Raw genomic sequence first — 18783 nt, 5'->3', positions numbered from 1 at the left:
GTGACTGCATGTTGGAGTTGAAAGGAAGCGGCATTATCTTAAAAGAGCTAGGTTGGACTCTATTGAACTGAATCTTGTTGCTCATCGTGTGTGAGACACAGTCACTCAAGGTGACTTATGAAACACAAGTGACATTATTGTTTGAGTCATTTTAATTCAGTTTTCGAAATTAGCAAGAGGAACAAGTTCTTTTTTTTGTTTTACAGGCAAGTCTAATGTGATATCCTTACAGCGATACATAATGACTTGAAACATGCTATCCTGAACACTGCTAACCATGTATCCATCAAGGTCTTTTCGCGTACCTGCACCTTACAAAATCTTTCTAGTGCTTCATTCTTGTTAACAACGGTCTTGTGTCTTAAGCAGGATATCAGTGGCTGTCCTTGACCTTTTCTTGCCTATTAACATCCTCTCCTCCTCCCCATTATGGGCTGAGGAACGAGATGGAAGAAAGGGCAGCTCGGGGGAGATGAGGCTGAGGTGTGGGTGGGTGTGAAATGGGAGACAGAATCAGTGTGTCTGAGTGTGTGTGTCCTGCTGATCAGCAGTGTTCACTCTGCTGGAGTCCAGAGTGAACAGCGTTGCCTTCAGGAGCAGAGTAATATATTCAGCTGATGAGCTCTGCTGTGCTCTGTAAAGTGTTCTCTCCAACATGCTCCTGTGTGCTTTCCCAGGGTGCAACATGAATAAACACTCTCAGGGCTCCCATGACTCTTACTTCCACAAGCTGAATATTTTATACTGTTTTATTTTATTTTTTTACTAGGGTGAAATGCTAATCAGAGCAGCCACAGTTTTAGAACAATAAATATTGAACATAGTAACGTATTCAGAAAAAGTGGGTGATGTGTTAGTGTGTATTAGCTTTATGGATGTGTGCATGTGTGTCTTTGAGTGGGACAGATAGAAGTGGTTACAAAGGGGTGGCTGTGTTTCATGCGCTGGTCCTTATTTCCTGAATGTGGCAACTTGGAATATTAATGATGCTTGATTACCCACAGCACAGCCTCCAAAGAGCACATGCATACATGTATGCATACACACATACATATGTCTATATGTACATGCTCTGCAGCTGTAGCCCGCAGACGCTGCCTGCCATGGGCCAAGCACCAGTTTACACTTTATAAACAAAATTGCACACATACACATACACACTCTTGCTTGGGGCAAACTCTTAAATTGGATTTAGACTACAAACTGATCAAAGCAGTTTGCAGCAGGATTGATGCTCCTGGGAGTCCTAACCTGCTTGTAAGAAAGCTTCCCAAACCCAACCCACCAACCCCTTCTCCAAAACAGACACATGTGCTGGGATCTTCTTTTCAGACCACCGTGCGTGTCTGCTTCAGTCCCTCTGCCACTGCTTACTGCATCAAATCATTGCACTATGCACTCCAGATGTCACACGCACACAAGATTTAAAAAGAAATCGGTCTTCTCTCAAATATATAAAGTTTATCAGATTACCCGATTCCTGAAGATATACTGCTTTCTAAACTGATTAACTGACTGTTGATTGAAACAATGAGGTGAATGCAGCATACAGGCAAACAGGAGCACACTATGTACTCAGTTTCTGTGAAATGCAGTATTAATAATCATAATAATCAACCATACACATGAAAGTCATGCATGATCATTTTTGTAATTCATTAAGACAAATGATCTCATCATTGTTTCAACCTCAGACTAGCTGTGCAGCATGCTATTAGTAAAGAGAGGTCTATGCTGTAGCCAGCAGTAATGTGGTTAATGTGATTTAGTCATCACTGTGCAAGCAGCGACATTTACCTCAGATTATGACTAGAATGGTGCATACTTAAACAGTAGTCACACTTTGCTCCATTTCCCTTCATTTAAACCTCATGTCACTTAATATAAAGGTGTTATGCTATGGAAAAGTCCAAGAAACCACTTTTTTTTGTTTTGTTTTTGCAAAGTTTCCATCTAGACTGTCCAAGAAACTCAAGAATACTAGGACTGTCCTGTCAATTAAGGCTAGTGCCCAGCCACCCACATACACACATATATCATCCCTCACTTAATTCTCACTCCCTCCCTGCTCTCTGTTAAGACAGATGCGTCAGTGGGACAATAATGGAGTGCAGAGGCATATGAGTGAGTCCTGAGATGACAGAGAGCTTGGCGTTCCCAAATCCCCCTATACTGCACCATGGCTCTTTGTCACACTATAATCCATCCTTACTCTCTGAGAGGCTACAGAGGAAATTCAGCAAGAGAGAGAGAGAGAGAGAGAGAGAGAGAGAGAGAGAGAGAGAGAGAAGAGCAAGAAAAGGCAAGGAATAAAAAGCAGAACTTAATAGATCTACAGTTTCTTTCTGATCAACATATTGCAAAGGTCGCTAAAAAAAATGAACAGAGAATATATTTAAAAGAGGTGAGCCGTGCTGAAAGGGAGTCACTCAAAGAAAATAGCTTGGAGAAGGGCTATGACTCAGCTGCAAAGGCAATTAGGACAAGGTGCAATTCTTAGACAGATTCCAAATTAAAAAAAGGCATTAAGAAACTGTACGAGCGAGAGAGGGAGAGAGAGAGTAAGGGACAATGAGAATCTAAAGCGAGTCAGCGGCCATTGTGTGTGGGTAGAAAGAAAGAGTGGGAGGGAGCCAAAATGAAAATAAGTAAGAGTGGAAGACTAAAGCAATTAGCTCATTTGAGTTGACAGAGCAGCGCCAGAGTGTTTGGAAGTGATAAGGTAGTGAATGTACAGCACATGCAGAAGGCAAAACAACTGCATCTTCACATCCTCCTATTAATACCACCGACACGCCACTGAACACTCTTGTTCCAACATACTCGTTTATACACAAATATGCTCACACACACACACACACACACACTGGCCTGGAGCACATTTGCCGGTCCTAATGGTCTGCGTAATTCAAACACAACAGAGAATTAGTGTTGAAATAAAAACACATTTATGCCCCCCGTGCTTGTCAGCAGGTTATTTCCAAGCTGATAGCTTGAATTTGTGAGAGTGATTTGGAGGGTAATCTTCTGTGTATTAAGATAAATGCTTCTCTTAAGAACACATAATTATCCCACATACAGAATAAAACCTGTGCTTGCATTTCTCATTGATATTTTTTTTTACTTCAGTGTAAACAAATTGGGGTTCTATGTCTTTCAATTACACAGCGAACATTATTGTCGTTTATCAGGCTTTCATTCTACAGAATGATTGGCCTCGGTCTAACATACACCGGCCAAGCACAGACACACAGGCACTCAAGCATGTGTATGTAATACACAGTGCTGATTGACAATTGTTCTGAACAAGTTTAGTATGTATGTTATGAATGTGTTTATGTGAATAATCTGAATCAAACTATAACAAATCACAGATTGCCTGAATGCCTTTACTTGTTGACTTGTAACATTGTGGATGGAAACCTTTGTTTACATCTTCTGTTAGTATGTTTTCTAGTGTCCAGTTCTAATAATTTACTATTACTAGTGTAAAAATCCATCACTTACTGTTTTGGTTGTACACAGAATGTCAAAGCCTTTGCGCAGGACAAAGTTTGTTTCAGTTACTGTATTTTTTTGAATACAATTTTCTTTACTGTGTTACAAGTTTAAGTGCTGTTTATTTCATACATCCATACTTAAATAAGTTTTGACTGTGATATCACTAATGATGATCAGGGTGGGTTGCCACTACAACTACTACTACTACTACTAATAATAATAATCCTAATAATAAAACGAATATAACTAATAACAATACTAATATTAAGGTCAAGTTGCATCACTGCATGCAGACCCCTGGTCTAGTACAAACATCAGCAAGACTAAGGAGCTGATCGTGGACTTCACTACAAAGCAGGCGAGGAATTACAAGCCCCTCATCATCAGTGGCACGCCAGTGGAGAGAGTGGACAGTTTCCGATACCTGGGTGTCCACATCACTCAGGACCTGTCATGGTCCTGCCACATCAACACCCTGGTTAAGAAAGCCCGTCAGCGTCTCTTCTTCCTCAGAAGACTTAGAGACTTCCATCTGCCACTGAAGGTGCTCAAGAACTTCTACTCCTGCACCATCGAGAGCGTCCTGACGGCAAACATCTGCACCTGGTTTGGGAACAGCACCAAGCAGGACAGACGAGATCTGCAAAGGGTGGTGCGCTCGGCAGAACGCATCATTCAATCAGAGCTCCCTGACCTGCTGTCCATCTACACCAAGCGGTGCAAGTCCAAAGCTAGGAAGATTATGATGGACCTCTCCCATCCCAACAATGGACTCTTCTCACTGTTGAGGTCTGGGAAGCGCTTCCGCTCCCTTAAGGCCAAAACAGAGAGAATGAGGAGGAGCTTCTTCCCCCAGGCTATTCGGGCCTGAACCAGGTGTAGGACTGGACTCTCCCACACACGTCACTATAAGACTGGACTCTCACACACGTCACCACACGCACCACCACACATTTCCTATAATCCTATAATTCCTATAATTTATAATCCTTATCTTTATAATCTCTTCTGCTATTTGCACATTCTTTACTGTAAATTCCTAAGTTAATTTGTAAATTTTGTAGTAAACTGTAAATTGTAAATATTGTAAAACTTTTCTTCTGTCATTTAATGGTCGGGCATTGTACAGCTACAAGCATTTCACCCCCATGTCATACTGTGTATGGTTGTGTGTGTGTGACAAATAAAATTTGAATTTGAATTTGAATTTGAAAAATAGAAATACATGGTTTTGGTCTCTACAGGTAATTCTAAACTTCATGAAAAGTTGGTGGGTATTTTTATCCGTTTTCTTTTTTTCATAACTCAATTATTTGAGCTTGACAGAGACCGACTGTTAAGCTGTGCACTGTATATACTCAACAACTACTTACAGCTGCTCAAGTTCTCTTCTAATCAGCCAATCACATGGCAGCAACTTTGTCATGTAGATATGCTCAGTTTAAGCTAAATATCAGGATGAGAAGAAAGATGATTTAATATGGCATTATTGTTCGTGCCAGCTGGGCTGGTCTTAGTATTTCAGAAACTGCTGATCTACTGGGATTTTCCTGCACAAACTAGGGTCTCTTTAAACTAGGGTTTAAAGAGACTGATCCAAAAGTAGAAAATATTCAGCGAGCAGGAGTTATGTGGGCAAAAATGCCTTGTTGATGCAAAAAGTCAGAGAAGGATGGTCAGAGTGCTTTGTGCTGATAGGAAGGCAGCAGCAACTCAAATAACCGCTTGTTACAGCCGAGGTATGCAGAGGAACATCTATGAATGCACAACTTATTCAGTTTGAAGCAGATCAGCAACAGCAACAGAAGACTATGCCGGGTGCCACTCCTGTCAGCTAAGAACAGGAAACTGAGGCTACCATTCCCACAGGCTAAGTGAAATTGGACGGCAGAACACTGGAAAACTGTAGTTGGGTCTGATCAGTCATGATCTCTGCTGCAACATCTGGATGATAGGTGGAAACAACCTGAAAGCATAAAGATTATATCAGTGTTTCAGGCTGGCGGTGGTGCTAGGTGGTGCAGGCTGGTGGTGATGCAGGACATCTTTTCATGAAACACTTTGGATTCTACGGCCTACACAAGTATTGTTGCTGACCAATTCTATTTCTTTATCACCACAATGCACCCATCTTCTGAGGGCTGCTTCCAGCTTGTCACAAAAATCCGATAATCTCACAGTCACCAGATCTCAGTCTGAATGTATTGTGGATGTGCAGCTGACTACCTGCAGCAACTTTGTGTTTCTATCGTGTCAATAATGAACAAACTCTCTGAGGAATGTTTTCAGCACCCTGTGGAATCTATGCTATAAAGAATTAAGCCACTTCTGAAGGCAAAGGGAGGTACACCCCGAGAACTACTTTGTTAAGGTGTACTTAACAAAGTGGCTGAGTGTATAGGCTACTTTGACTGCAACTGGTGGCACCTTATCTAATTTGACCAGTTGAACTGGACATCCTGACCATTTGTTTTGTTGATTCCTTTCTTAGCATTTTCAATACAGCTACCTCACTTACAGTATGACTTGTTATATATGTACTAACAGACTGACCAAGTATTTATTTGTAGGTTACTAATTAGCAGCCATCTTTGTATGTCTGATGCACCCATATGGGCTATGCTACATGTAGCTATGCTTACAGGTGAATGAGATTATTGTGGTTACCAGTGTCCCGCCACTCACTGTGGTATCTACTGAGGAATACGTGTAAAATAGTAAGTGGTCCTTGAGTCAGGAGCTACTTTACAATGTAAGTAATAAATAAATAAATAATTCCCACATTATATACACAAAAAATAACTAATATTTAAATAAATAATATTCCAAGGAGCAGTACCAGCAATTTGGCCCGCTGCTTTTTTACATATTTAGAGTTTGTGTTACAGCGTGAGTCAAAATCGGTGTGCCTCAGTTTATTTAGAGTGCTGCCTCATGTCACTTTCACACATTCCTCATCCTACATCTTAGATGGTTTAGAGTCAATGCATTCAACATCCAGTATTGATATAACACACTTAGAACACACAGCACAAGCACAGTGCAATTTTTTGTTATCAATTTCCCATGACAATTTACAATTTAGAGAATTTAGCAGGAGTACATAGTAGTATGCACATTCACATCCTATGCACTACCGAGTTCCAACTTTTAGAAACACAGGTTACAGTGTGTTGCTGTATTCCACTCTTGACTGTATTAACAAAGAGATCTTTGTTTTCCTCTTTCAGCTATTGTCTGCAACTTATTCTTCAGTCTCATACATCCCATTTTTGCTGGCACATATTGCAGTGTGTTTTCTTAGTTATTAAGATAGTACAGAAAACACCTGTACTTTATTATAGTGTTTTTTGTTGCATTTTTACTGCAAATGTCATTGCTTTGTTAAATTGTAAAAAAAATTTGGTAAATTGCTTCCTTCCATCGTGTGTCACATAACAATGAATTGTAGAGCTCTGCTTTTGCGATTTGTAAAAAACATTATAAATATTTTTTTTTTCCTTTTTCACATCATTCTCCTCTATCTGCCACAACATGAACTCAGCACATACCAGCCAGTGAGTAGGCCCATTGAGCTTTATTTCGAGTGGCTGTTTAACCAAGGTCCTCAAAGTAAATATGAATACAGTGCATTCTGTCAGGGTCACAGTAAGCTCCCTATTCACACAGCTCCATGTCTACCACAATTTCCTCAACAGCCAATCACCATTGCACTGGAATCCAGGGAAACCATAGCAACCCTGGGGCCTTGGATGTTATTGGCAGGGTTGATAGAATGAAAGAGAAAAGAGGCGGAAGTCAAGTTTAAAGAAGAAAAAAAAAAGCCAACTGAATCTATGCAACTGCCAGAACTGTTGCTGAGCTGTGAAGATGTGACAGTGAGTCTGTTGATGAACCTATAAGCTCAAATAGATAGTGTTTCAGTGGCGTTTTGGCTTTGGCGCAGCTCAAACAGTCTGTACCACCTGAACTTTCTACCAAAATCTCTCTGTTGCTCTCTCTGTCTTGCTCGGACTATCACATTGTGTTTTTCTCAACTCAGTTCATTATGTTCTTTCTGGTGTGAACGTCAGGTGGACAATACTGCCATAGCGTGAAGGATGATGCAATTAAAAACTAAGGAGGGAAAGAGAAAAACACAACTCATTAAGTAAAATAAAATTAATAACCACATTAAAATGAAAAGAACATGAATGAAAAGAAAGACAAATCTCTGTTAGTATGTGTGTGAGTTTTAAATATGTAAGACGGATTATGTCAAGATTTTATTTTGACAAAAACAAAATATCTTTTATTTTGATAATATTTTATTTTGACATAATCATTTTTTATTGCTTTGACTTGTGTCCTCCTTTTTGCGTGAAGGTATGCTGTTAATACTATTTGTCATCTTAAGGGGGGAATACAGCTTTGTCTCTACCTCTTGTGCAGGGATACAGACTCTTTGATCTGATGGTTAACATCTTTTCTTTATGGCTAGAGTATAGTCACTAAAGACATTTTCATGCATGCATACATTGTGATAACGCAAATTTCTGATTCATGTGGATTGTACATAAAACTGTCTTTGACCTAGCAACACCACAGAGTTTTAACTCCAGTCCACTTTTCTTTCTTTCTTTCTTTCTTTCTTCCTCTTCAGCAGGGAGAACACATCATAGATGTGAGTAAGGGCCACTGCAGATAGTGTCCCTACTTGAATCTCCCAGCTTCGTCCTGAGTTTATTTGATGCTTCAGATAAAAAAACAACAACTTTGGATTAGGGGTTAGAATGCAGTCTTGGTTTGAAGTTGAACGGTATATAGTTATTTGATCAGTAAGTCTTAGGACCAGCTGACAAAAGGGATTTAGCTTTGTATTACCTGAAATCTCAGTGTATTGTGAGAGCTCAATTTGAGATGTAATCTCAAATGTAAACATTCTTCTTTTAATTTTACTTAATCCCTGAGTAACTGTGTAGCAGCCCAGTTCTTCCTTCAGTGCTATGTAGTCACCCCCAGAGGAAATTTAGCAGTTATTTTAAGCCCTAAATCAGGTAATCATAATGTACGGTGTGGTCTAAATAACTGTTTGTAATACTCTCATAAACAAATACAATCACACACATCATGTGTGGCTCAGTTGGTGGTGAATAAAGAAGATTAGGGGTACACATGTCGGGTATTTTGCTTTCTATTTGTGATATCAGACGATCTTCTGTATTTGTAGATGTAATTGTTTTTGCTTCTTTTTCAGAGAGAGATGGGATCTGTGAAAAATACCTGTAATATACACTTTGCTATTTTCTGTGGCAGACATAAAAGTCACACCTTGATTAAATCAGTCAAATGGTGTCCAAACTCTATCCTCCAAATCTTTACTTATAGTATCTACATTTCTGTAGAATGTAATATAGCCTGTCCACAAATATGACTTTTTTTTTTTTTTTTAGCATTATTGCTTGCTTTAGGATTCCCTGTTAGCATACATTGCTTGTCAGTATATCATGCATGAGTTCCACTTTTACCTTCATAGTCATGAATGAGAGGGATTAAAATAACATGACAGACTCTAGAAGACACTGAAAACACACACACACATACACAGGCACTTACACACAGACACATACACCCCTTGGAAAAAAATAAAGAGTGTCAGATGGACTGACAGAGAATTAAACCTTCAGGAACAACCTCCAGTTGCCATCCCTTATCCTGAGCTGCAGTGGTTCAAAGAGAGTACCGTGGCCTACATTCCAGTGACACTGACTTATACAATGCAGTGCAGTTCAGTAGGATGCAAACTGCGTCTCTACTTTGAGGCAATATAATTGTAGTGACACCTTACCTTATGTTTTATTTTTTATTTCCTTTTTGTGGAATCGTATTTAGTATACGTATACATATCACAAGGGCTTTACATGTTAATGGTCTTCATTGAATCAGACCAACACTGAGTGAATGTCCTGATGAAGTCTCACATCTTTTCTACTGCATAGGAGAAACCTGGCATACTTTGTTCATAGTGGCGTTGTAAAACTGAGAGCATTATTTCATTATTTCAAAGAAGAAGGCCACTCACCTGGTGTACACAGCATCGTTGAGGAATTAGAAACCATCAAAAACTTAAGTATATGGAATATGATTCACAAATGTAAGGTGAGATGGGGTCAATTAGAAATTTTGTTTGATATGCAAAACATATATAAAATTAAGGCAAAATCTGGGACATCTTGATGTTCTAAGAAAATACATTAATATGAAATAAAATAATTCAGATCCACATATCCTTGTGGAAGACATTCAGATTTTCATTTAGTGGAGGTATGAGGGCTCATCAACAATTTCAACAATTTCTTGGCAGTTGAATCAGAAAATATAGTTTATGATTGGCTTAGCTTAATGTACCTGCGGTACTTTGCTTAATCATAAAAAGTAATTGGTGGGAAAATTGCAGCAACACAAAATACAATCTAGCAAAACTAAAAAAAACGAAAATCAAACTTTTGCACTGGCCTTTTATTTGTCAACTAACTGTAGATTTATCTGGTTATATGTATATAAGCTGCTGTGTCTTCTCTCGCATTTACATTTTCTCTTTGATGTATTAACAGTATTCATTTTTCCTCGATCCAAAACCAATAGCCAGTGAAATTGCAAAACATTGTACATATTATTTTGACAATGTGATTCAAGGTTATTAATTCCCTTACATTTTTTAATCTTTTGAATTTGTGCACATTCTGCCCTAGTTAAAAACAAAAAAACAAAAAAACAAAGACACAGGCCAAAGCTTTGCAGTATGATAAAAGAGTCCAATCAAGTGTTGAGAGAAGGATGAGTCCTGACAATTTCTCACTTCTAAGGGTCATTACAATCCCTCTGTGGGCACAAAAAGGCATCAGTCAATGGAGAGACTGTGGCAGCATTTCTGCCACCTGACCAACACTTTTTTTCTGCAAGAGACTTCATCAACAGATATGGATCTATGGGCTCAAGCACATGTTCCAAACAAACCCTCAACCTTATAGAATGCAAGACATAGAGCCGTATCCTAGCCTTTTACTTGTTTCTCTGCAGATCTTATCAAGTTGGAATAAGATCCACCCATATGGTGGCAAGTTACAGATTATTTTTACTTACCTCCATATCCTGCAAAGTGTAAAGCAAGAACAAGAGCTAGTGACACGCGGCTTCCTTAAACAAAGTAATCATATATTTGACTTTATCATTAACCTTTTAGTAAATAAAAAAGAAGGAAAAAAGCAAATGGGTTCAAATGAAGTATGCAAATCAGTGTACCAAACAGATGAGCCTATAAACCTTCAAACACGATCTATTTCATACTGAATCACTAATTGAAAAACAGTCAGAGATGGCAGCAGTTATGGCACGCCATCTTCCTATCTTATTTACAACAAGGCGGCATACAGCAAAAAAAAAAAACAGCAAGAGGGAAGCAAACTGACTGAATAGTTGATAGTACTAAGTTGATTTCTGACTTTCCTCTGCTTTTGCTCTTAACACTGAAGAGACGGAGGAGGAAGAAAAGAAGAAGAAAGGAAGTAGTTGTCAATGTTTATATGTGCCTGGTTATCAGGCACATTAAAGGCGTTGCAAACAGCCAGTAGCCTCTTATGAAGATGCTAGCACGGCCAAAGAACCATGCTGTGCTGGGGTAAAATAATAAGAGTCTGCTCTTTTTCAACCCACACATACTCTAACAACCAAGAACACTCTGTTTTGCCAGCGCAAAAAAACAGCCACCACATTCTGTTTGGCACCTGAATATTCAGTAGCCGATCGTCCTTGCATTTTCTTGAGGAAACTGAAGAAACAGTTGAGTTGCATCTGCTTATTGAGGCCCTTCCTTACCTGGACACTGTCAGGTGTGCTGCCAGAAAACACAAGCACCTCACTGTCCATTGAGAATTTAGAAAACCTTCAAAAATTTGGAGGTATTTAATCAACACCTGCAACATATTGTACAGCATTGTTTACATACATCCATTTTCTTAACCGCTTATCCTTTTCAGGGTCACAGGGGGCTAAAGGCTTGACTTTGGATGAGAGGCAACAATATGTATAATTCAAAAAATTTCCTTTTACAAGAGTTTATCCTTAGAAAACTCATCCTCAATCAACCTATATTTCAAACCATGCATAGCTGTTGTTCCTGTTTTCTTTTACTGCACCAGAAACAAACTGTAATGCAGTCACGTTAGTGTAAATGTCATAGTAAATTAAGTATCTATATATTACATCACCCAGTACCTTTAAAACCAATTATTAAGCGTCTTGGATGGCTGGCCTGGAGCTTTAAAATGAAGCATTGGTGTTCCTGTCAACTCAACATGCACCATAATTATCAAAAGGGTCATACTTTAATTTCCTCTTCATCCCTAAATAGTCTCAGCAGGAGCGCTTTTTCACTGCAACATAAAAGTCTGAAATGACCAGAAATGTGGAGGGTTGAACAGCATCTGTCAAAATCAGTATGAAATAAGGAGGACTGATGAGTGTTTGTATGAAGAGCAACAGTATAACATCATGGGTAAGCCGTTTCAGTCACCACAGACTGCCCACGCTTATTTATGGTAGCTGGCCTTTTAGCTGCGTGATGTCAAGACCAGATTGCTCAGAAATGCACTGACACATACAGCATCTGCAAAAAGAAAAAAAACAAAAACAAAACTAAAAATATGCCTGCTTTCTCATTTTTAAGTGATATATTGAGACTGCATTTGGAATGCAATACTTGTTTTGCTGAAGAAAAATAATGTTGGACTCATATCATTAAAACCCCCAATATATTTCTCTTTGTTCCATAAATGACACATTCAGGTAAGAGGTATGACCTGCGGATGAATGCGTAAGGAAAAGAAACCCACAAACCGTAGAACTGTGGGATACATGTATTTTTTCCCTTCACAGTCACTGAGAAATCAATGTTAAGAACTAAGCTGAGGCATCAAAGACCAACAGCCTATCTGACCTGCATAGAGCCCCACTGTGGGGTATAATGCAGCATTGTACACCAGTTACTTAAAGACCCATTCATGCAGACACTAAGTAAATGCATAGGACCGTAAGATGGGGGTGTTGGCTAAGATACGATTTACAATACTACCTCCAGCCTTTACAATTAAACAACTTACACACAAATGGAAATATTTTCAGAGAGAAGAAAAGAAAAACATTAGATGAAAGTGTTTCTGATTAGAGAAATACAAACCAAAGATTTTATTTTTCATAGCCTCCTTTGTCTCTCCATAAAAATAGTGTTGCTAAAAATAAAACATTAAAAGAAAAAGAAACACAAAGTAATTTTTCGATGTAGTCCATGGAAAAGTCCCGGTATCATCAGACATTCATTTTGTTTTAACTCAACCCTCTTTGTTTTCTCCAAAAGCAGAATGGTCAGCAAAGCCCTGTATCACTTCACCACATGTCTGTTCCTTTGAAAAATTAGCATCGGAATGAGCCCTTGCGGAGACAAGTCAGGCAACTGCTGTAATGCATTACTAAATTAGCCCTAAACACTACACAAGCCAATAAGAAGCATGTCAAAACCTAAGGGAAAAAAATAATACAAAATGCAAACAATAACAGAACAACATATTTGCAACAATTGTTATTAGCCTGCATTCCACATTTGCCAGTTAAACCAGTGGGGAATCATGTGCACACTAAATAAACATGTTTAGATACGCTACAACTAAGAAGCACTGGCACTGTCAAATAAACGCTGCTGAACTCCAGCGAACAGAGGGTTAAACCTTAGCTGCAGAATTTCACTGCAGTCCAAAAGCATTTGGCTGATAGCTACTGAACAGCACAATCTATCTGTGCCATTATGCTGCTATTGGACAAATGTTTGTATCTATCTAGAATTTGCTTTGTGTGTTTTTAAACTCCTTAGTTTGGAAATACCATTTTATTGCATATAATATTTGGCACAGTTAAAACTGGAGCTTCCATTTGGGGCTGGATTTAGAAACTGGTGCCTTTGCAAAGAGCTTCTTACTGCCTCCTAAATATGGTCGAAAACAAACTAAATGCCTCTTTTCCTATGCTAGACATCACAACTTTCCTTTTTTCATTTAAAAAAAAAAGCAATTAATTATCCATTTTTTAAATAGAAGTCACCAGTTATTAGAAAATAGTTTCAAATTACTTTCTTTTCTAATATAATTTGCATGTCTCACCACTGCCTGACGGTAGTTTTATTTATATATATTTATTTATTTTTTTCATATTTATATACTTATGTATAGGCATGTACAAGAAACAAAAAATGTCTCTGTTTTGCACTTCTGTACAAAAGAAAGTTACCGTTCTGTTCTTTGTGCATTCTATTGCATGGACTGGTGAGCAGAGATGAGGGGAGAGGTTCGGACAGAGTCAGACATAAATCCATAGGGAGCGTACTCAGATTTGGGTCTCTTGAACCTTGTCCTTGCCATGAGTAGTCTTAATGACGTAGGGATCAGCAATGGTGCTGATGTGGCTGTGATGCTGTCTAACAGAGCGGTGAAGAGAGTTGTTCTGAGTCCAATGGGCACCGTAACCGCCCTGGCGGGATGAGGAGGACACATACCCAGGCTTAAAGGTGTTGCTGTTGTGTTCCACCAGTGTAGGCAGTACTAAACCTGTGTCATCAGAGCCACTAGATCCAGATGTGGGCGGTGGAACAGGAGGAACTTCTTCCTCCATCTGTATGATTTCTATGGTCCTGGCTGCTGCCACGGTGCTTCTCTGTTGATGCCTCTTGCGCAACTTATAGAACGCTATTAACATGGCAGCTGCCAGCAAGGTAACAGCAACAAAACACCCAATAATGATTTTGGTGGTTTTCATCACCTCATCCAGGCTGGCAGCTGGCTCACTAGGGACTCTGGCAGTGGGAATTGATACCTGCCTTGGAGTCTGAGTGTTTTGAAATAGCACAGTAGGTGTGGAGATAAAGACGGGTTGAAATACAGAGGGTGATGCAGGGACAGTGGGCTTGGGTTTAGGGGTCTCCTCCACTGTGGGCGCCAAAACTTCCACCGTTACAGTGGTAAAGTAGGACAGATTAGATGTATTGAGTTCAGCATTGCTGACGTTTAGGTAGGCCGAGGCGTTGGAATTTCCTGCCATGTTGCTCACCATGCAAGTGTAAACACCTGTATCTGATGGGAGAACATTGGAGAAATTAAGTGTTCCATCATTAAGGACAGATATTCTTGGATGAGCCGAGCCATGGGTCAAAACAGTTCCATTAGGGAGAAGCCATCGTACTGAGCTCATGGCAGCTGTGCGACACTTAAGCTCTGCCACCCTCGCTGCTGAAATGTTAAGATCTCTTGGAGCATCAAGTATGAATGGTGCTGAACACTGAAAGGTTGTTTGATCAACTTCCACTAGGTAGCGTCCTCTCATGTGGACTGGAGTGTGGCAGCGTCCACAGCAGGTGGAATTTGTGGGAATGTATTCTCTGAGCCACCAAGAGAGCCACACTACATCACAGTCACATCGCCATGGGTTGTGATGAAGATGTAGCTCCACCAGATACTGCAGGGGGGTGAAGAGGTTATGGGGGAGAGACGACAGGTTATTGTGGGCTAAATTAAGCTCCACCAAGGCTGTGATGTCATCAAATGCATTCCTTTCAATCATAGTAATGGCAGAGTTCATAATCCATAGTTTACGTAAATTCTTGAGGCCACGGAATGCTCCAGGCTTCAGTTCAGGGAAAACATTCTCTGATATCTCCAACTCCTCCAATCCCACCAGTGGTGAAAGATTGGGAAACTCCCTCAGATTGCACATCCCCAGGTTCAGGTACTTCAGGTTGTGAAGGCCCTCGAAAGCGCCATCTGAGATGTACTCCAACTTCCTCAGCTCTCCCAGGTCCAGTCTCATGAGTGAGGGGACACGATTAAAGGCGTAAGAGGGGATGCTCTCAATGGGATTGTTTCTAAGCCACAATTCTCTAAGCTTTGATAGATATTCAAAAGCTCCACTAGGTATGACTGTCAGTCTGTTGTCGAACAGCTCCAGGGTGTTGAGACTGGTTAGACCATTGAAGGCCCCCACTTCAATCTGCCTGATAGCATTCCTGCCCAACTGTAGTACCTCCAAGTGATGCAGGTGTCTAAATGTATCTGCCTGTATGGTTTCTATGCTGTTTTCCATTAGGTTCAGGTACCTGGTGTTGGCTGGGATGTTAGGAGGAACCCTAATCAGCCCTCTGCGGGTACACACCACCTTGCTGAGCTGGTTAGTGCAGGAGCACACACCTGGACAGTTCTGTGGCTTAGCTGAGCCGAACTCAGGGCCTGTGGACTGGCACATAGTGAAGGCAGGCACCATGAGGGAAAGCACGGCGAGCAGGGCTGCATTCCAGGTAGGCTGCACACTAACCTGGCCCAGAGGACTCATGGTGTGGAGGGCTCATTATTCTGCATGGTGGGGGGATATGGCACACACCAAATGACAGACCACCCTAGCCTGGCTGGAGCAACTCAAGGCTCCAAAGTTCCATCGACAGTGCAGGGAGATGCTGCATCAAAATTGTTTTGTGAGGGAATGAAGGGGAAAAAAAGGAGGACAGATAAGGAGAGAGAGTGAGAGAGATTAATACAAGAGAAGAAACAGAAGAAAAGCAATGCAGCAATGTAAGAAATAGGTTGAGTAACAGTCTCAGTGACGTACCTCATTAGTTTGAAAGTCCTCCTTTTTGCCTCTTTCCAAATGTTAAGCACAACAGTCACATACAGCATTCATGTGTAATTCCTTTCCACAGAATGGCATGAGATAGATGGTTTCTTCTTTTTCCTTTTTTAAGAAAGTAGTGTGGCCCTCTATTAGCCAAGGGTACAAAATGGCTCCTGATATTAAAGACTGAGAGCAGCATGGAAAACACTCACAGACAGCAGTAAGGCCATGAAGGCTTAGCAGGTGCCCAGATTCCTTCTGCCCCCACCAACTGTCCCTCTGCCAGGCAGCAGACTCCAAAATGCAGCTGCACTATAGATAAATCACAACGATCCATAACGCAGTTAAACACGACAGAAGAGGAGAGAAGAAGTGACCAAGTGAAATGAATAAAAATCCTCAGTTCTGTCAGGTCCTGATACATGTGTTGGCTCGTCCGGCTGGTCGCCTGTTTGGGTGAGAGACCTCCCTCACTGTGACTTTGCCAAGGGCTTGTCGGTCGCTGATTAGCCCTGTTGTGACAGAGACTGAGAGACAGAAAAAGGCTAAAGAACTCCCGGCACAGTCATCCCCCTCTCCTCTCCTCTCCTCCTCTGTGTTCCTCTTGCTTCCTCCCAATGTTGGGCTGGCCCTGGTCAGAGCAGCTGCAGGCTGCTGTGTGCACAGCTAGCAGTAATCCGTCTATTCCTCCTGGGGGGAGGGGGGGTGGGGGTGGTGGGAGAGATGGTGGCGCTGTGTGGGGGGTGTAGAAGAGGATACGCTGCACTGTTGGAGCTTCGCAAAAGGCTGTCGGAAGAGAGAGAGAGCACTTGTCCTCTTCTGAAATGAGAGAATGCAGAGAGGATTACGCTTGAAGGATGTGTGTGGAAGTGGGCTCCGTATCTGTATCCATAAGCAGAGAATGGTGTTGAGGATCCTTCTCTCCGCTTGCTCTTTGTCCCCCAGGCTGCGTCCTGCAGTGGTCTTCTGCTTGCTTTTTTGTTAGTTTTTTCTCCAGGACTGAGGTAGTAAGTTGTGGCAGTTAGCCATGTGTGTGGCTGTCAGACTTGCGGCTGGCTGGTGGACTACTGCAGTAGCCAGAGTAGAAGAGAGAGAGAGAGAAAAAGAGGGGAAAGAGAGCCCGAAAGAGAATGAATGAGAGAACCACTGACAGATCAAGAGCAAGAAAAAGATAGAGTGTGCGAAGGAGAGAGAGTGTGTGTGTGTGTGTGTGTGTGTGTGAGAGAGAGAGAGAGATGGAGAGGCACGCGAGCGCTCTAACAGGCAGCCCACCGTCAGAGAAACAGCAGGAGCAGCATTCTAATCCACATCTCCTCTTCTTGTTTATTCTCCAATCTCTCTTTTTTCTCTATTCCCCCCCTTCGATGTGTGTCGGTGTTGCAGGCAGCTAAGATGCTCGCTCTGCCCCCTCCCTTTGTCCTTCAGTGGGAACGTGAATGTACTGCTGACGCACTCCTCATAGCTGCTCAGCCAGCCTCAGAGCAGTGCATTGGTTTGATGCAGTGTTCCTGTGTATTAACACATACAACCTCCCCTCCTCCCCCATCTCCCTCCCTTCACAATAACCATTTTCTCCTTTCTTTCTTTCTTTCTCTCTTTCTGTGTCAGAGTTTCTCACATGCTCTGTCCCTCACCGTCCTTCTTCTCTCTCGCTCTCTGGATCACTTTACCTGTGCCAGTCGTCCCTTCTCCTGCCATCTGTCTAGACACAGCTCTTCACAACCAGTTGTTAAAAATGAAAAATGCATTCCGATCTATGATTTAGAGACAAATGGTCAGACTTTCTAGGTTAACTTTAGAGTTTCTTTAGTTCTCTCTCTATCTCTGTCTCATCAGCGAAACAGTGCACCAGAGTTTTCCAGTGGAGATGCAGCTGTCCGTCTTGTAAAGCACAGTTTTAGGAGTGTTTTCCTCACTTGTTATTGATGCCATAAGGGGGAAATAAACAGAGTTGTTTTCTTATGATGGGTTTGACTTTCTTATTGTGTCACTTGTGTGGACGTATTATGTGTGTGGGTGTTTTGGAAGTGAGGGTATTGGATCGGGGGGGTTGTGACATCATAAAGGACTGAAACGCTGACTATGCTCCTCTGTCGGCTGGGCAGTCTTCTCTTCAGGGAGGAGAAAGATGAAAGCGCTTGCATGCAGTTATCTCTGGGAATGATGAGAGAAAGACAGACAGATAGAAGGAAAAGAGACTTACCGGGAGACCGGGGGGGGGGGGGGGGGGGGGGGGGGGGGGGCTGGGCTAGGAGCGAGATATATTCATGTCCTTGGTGAAATAGGGGAAAGGAGCCTATAGAAAGAGGAAAGAAATGAGATAAATAGGGATAGAGAAGAAGAATGAGGGAGACAGATGAGGGAAAGTACTGCACTGTAGTCTCCTAAGAAAAATGGCACAAGAGCAGGAGCAAAAGAAAGATGAGGATTATGAGTGAGGAGTAGGAGGTACGAGAGGCGTGTTGATAGTGTTGGATTAAGCATCATTTGAATGCAGGAGAAGGAATCTCCCTCACTGCCTTTGGTTAATGACCACATCCTCTCTCTTCCTCCCCATCCTTACACATGCACATTGCTGTTGGGCACCATACCTGCAAAAAG

The 18783-nt window shown here is 41.3% G+C and overlaps 1 protein-coding gene across 1 annotated transcript; it reads right to left on the bottom strand.

The window, feature by feature from the left end:
• Window positions 1-9981: 9981 nt before the first annotated feature.
• lrrc4.2 (leucine rich repeat containing 4.2) lies at window positions 9982-17683 on the bottom strand. Its single transcript, XM_005939276.3, has 2 exons — window positions 16180-17683; window positions 9982-16027 (listed from the first exon to the last, which is right to left on the bottom strand). Exon 2 carries the CDS (start codon window positions 15904-15906, stop codon window positions 13912-13914), a length of 1995 nt encoding a protein of 664 aa, XP_005939338.1. The 5' UTR covers window positions 15907-16027; window positions 16180-17683; the 3' UTR covers window positions 9982-13911.
• Between the last annotated feature and the right edge of the window lie 1100 nt (window positions 17684-18783).

The sequence above is a fragment of the Haplochromis burtoni genome, unplaced genomic scaffold (assembly GCF_018398535.1).
Source record: "Haplochromis burtoni strain Fernald_Lab_line unplaced genomic scaffold, NCSU_Asbu1 Contig_264, whole genome shotgun sequence".
NCBI lineage: Eukaryota > Metazoa > Chordata > Actinopteri > Cichliformes > Cichlidae > Haplochromis > Haplochromis burtoni.
The sequence above is the reverse complement of the archived record's forward strand: the minus strand, read 5'-3'. Positions and strand labels throughout refer to the sequence as shown.

Bases quoted from the DNA above. Each gene is read 5' to 3' on its own strand.
- lrrc4.2 (XM_005939276.3), bottom strand. From the start codon at position 15,906: ATGAGTCCTCTGGGCCAGGTTAGTGTGCAGCCTACCTGGAATGCAGCC.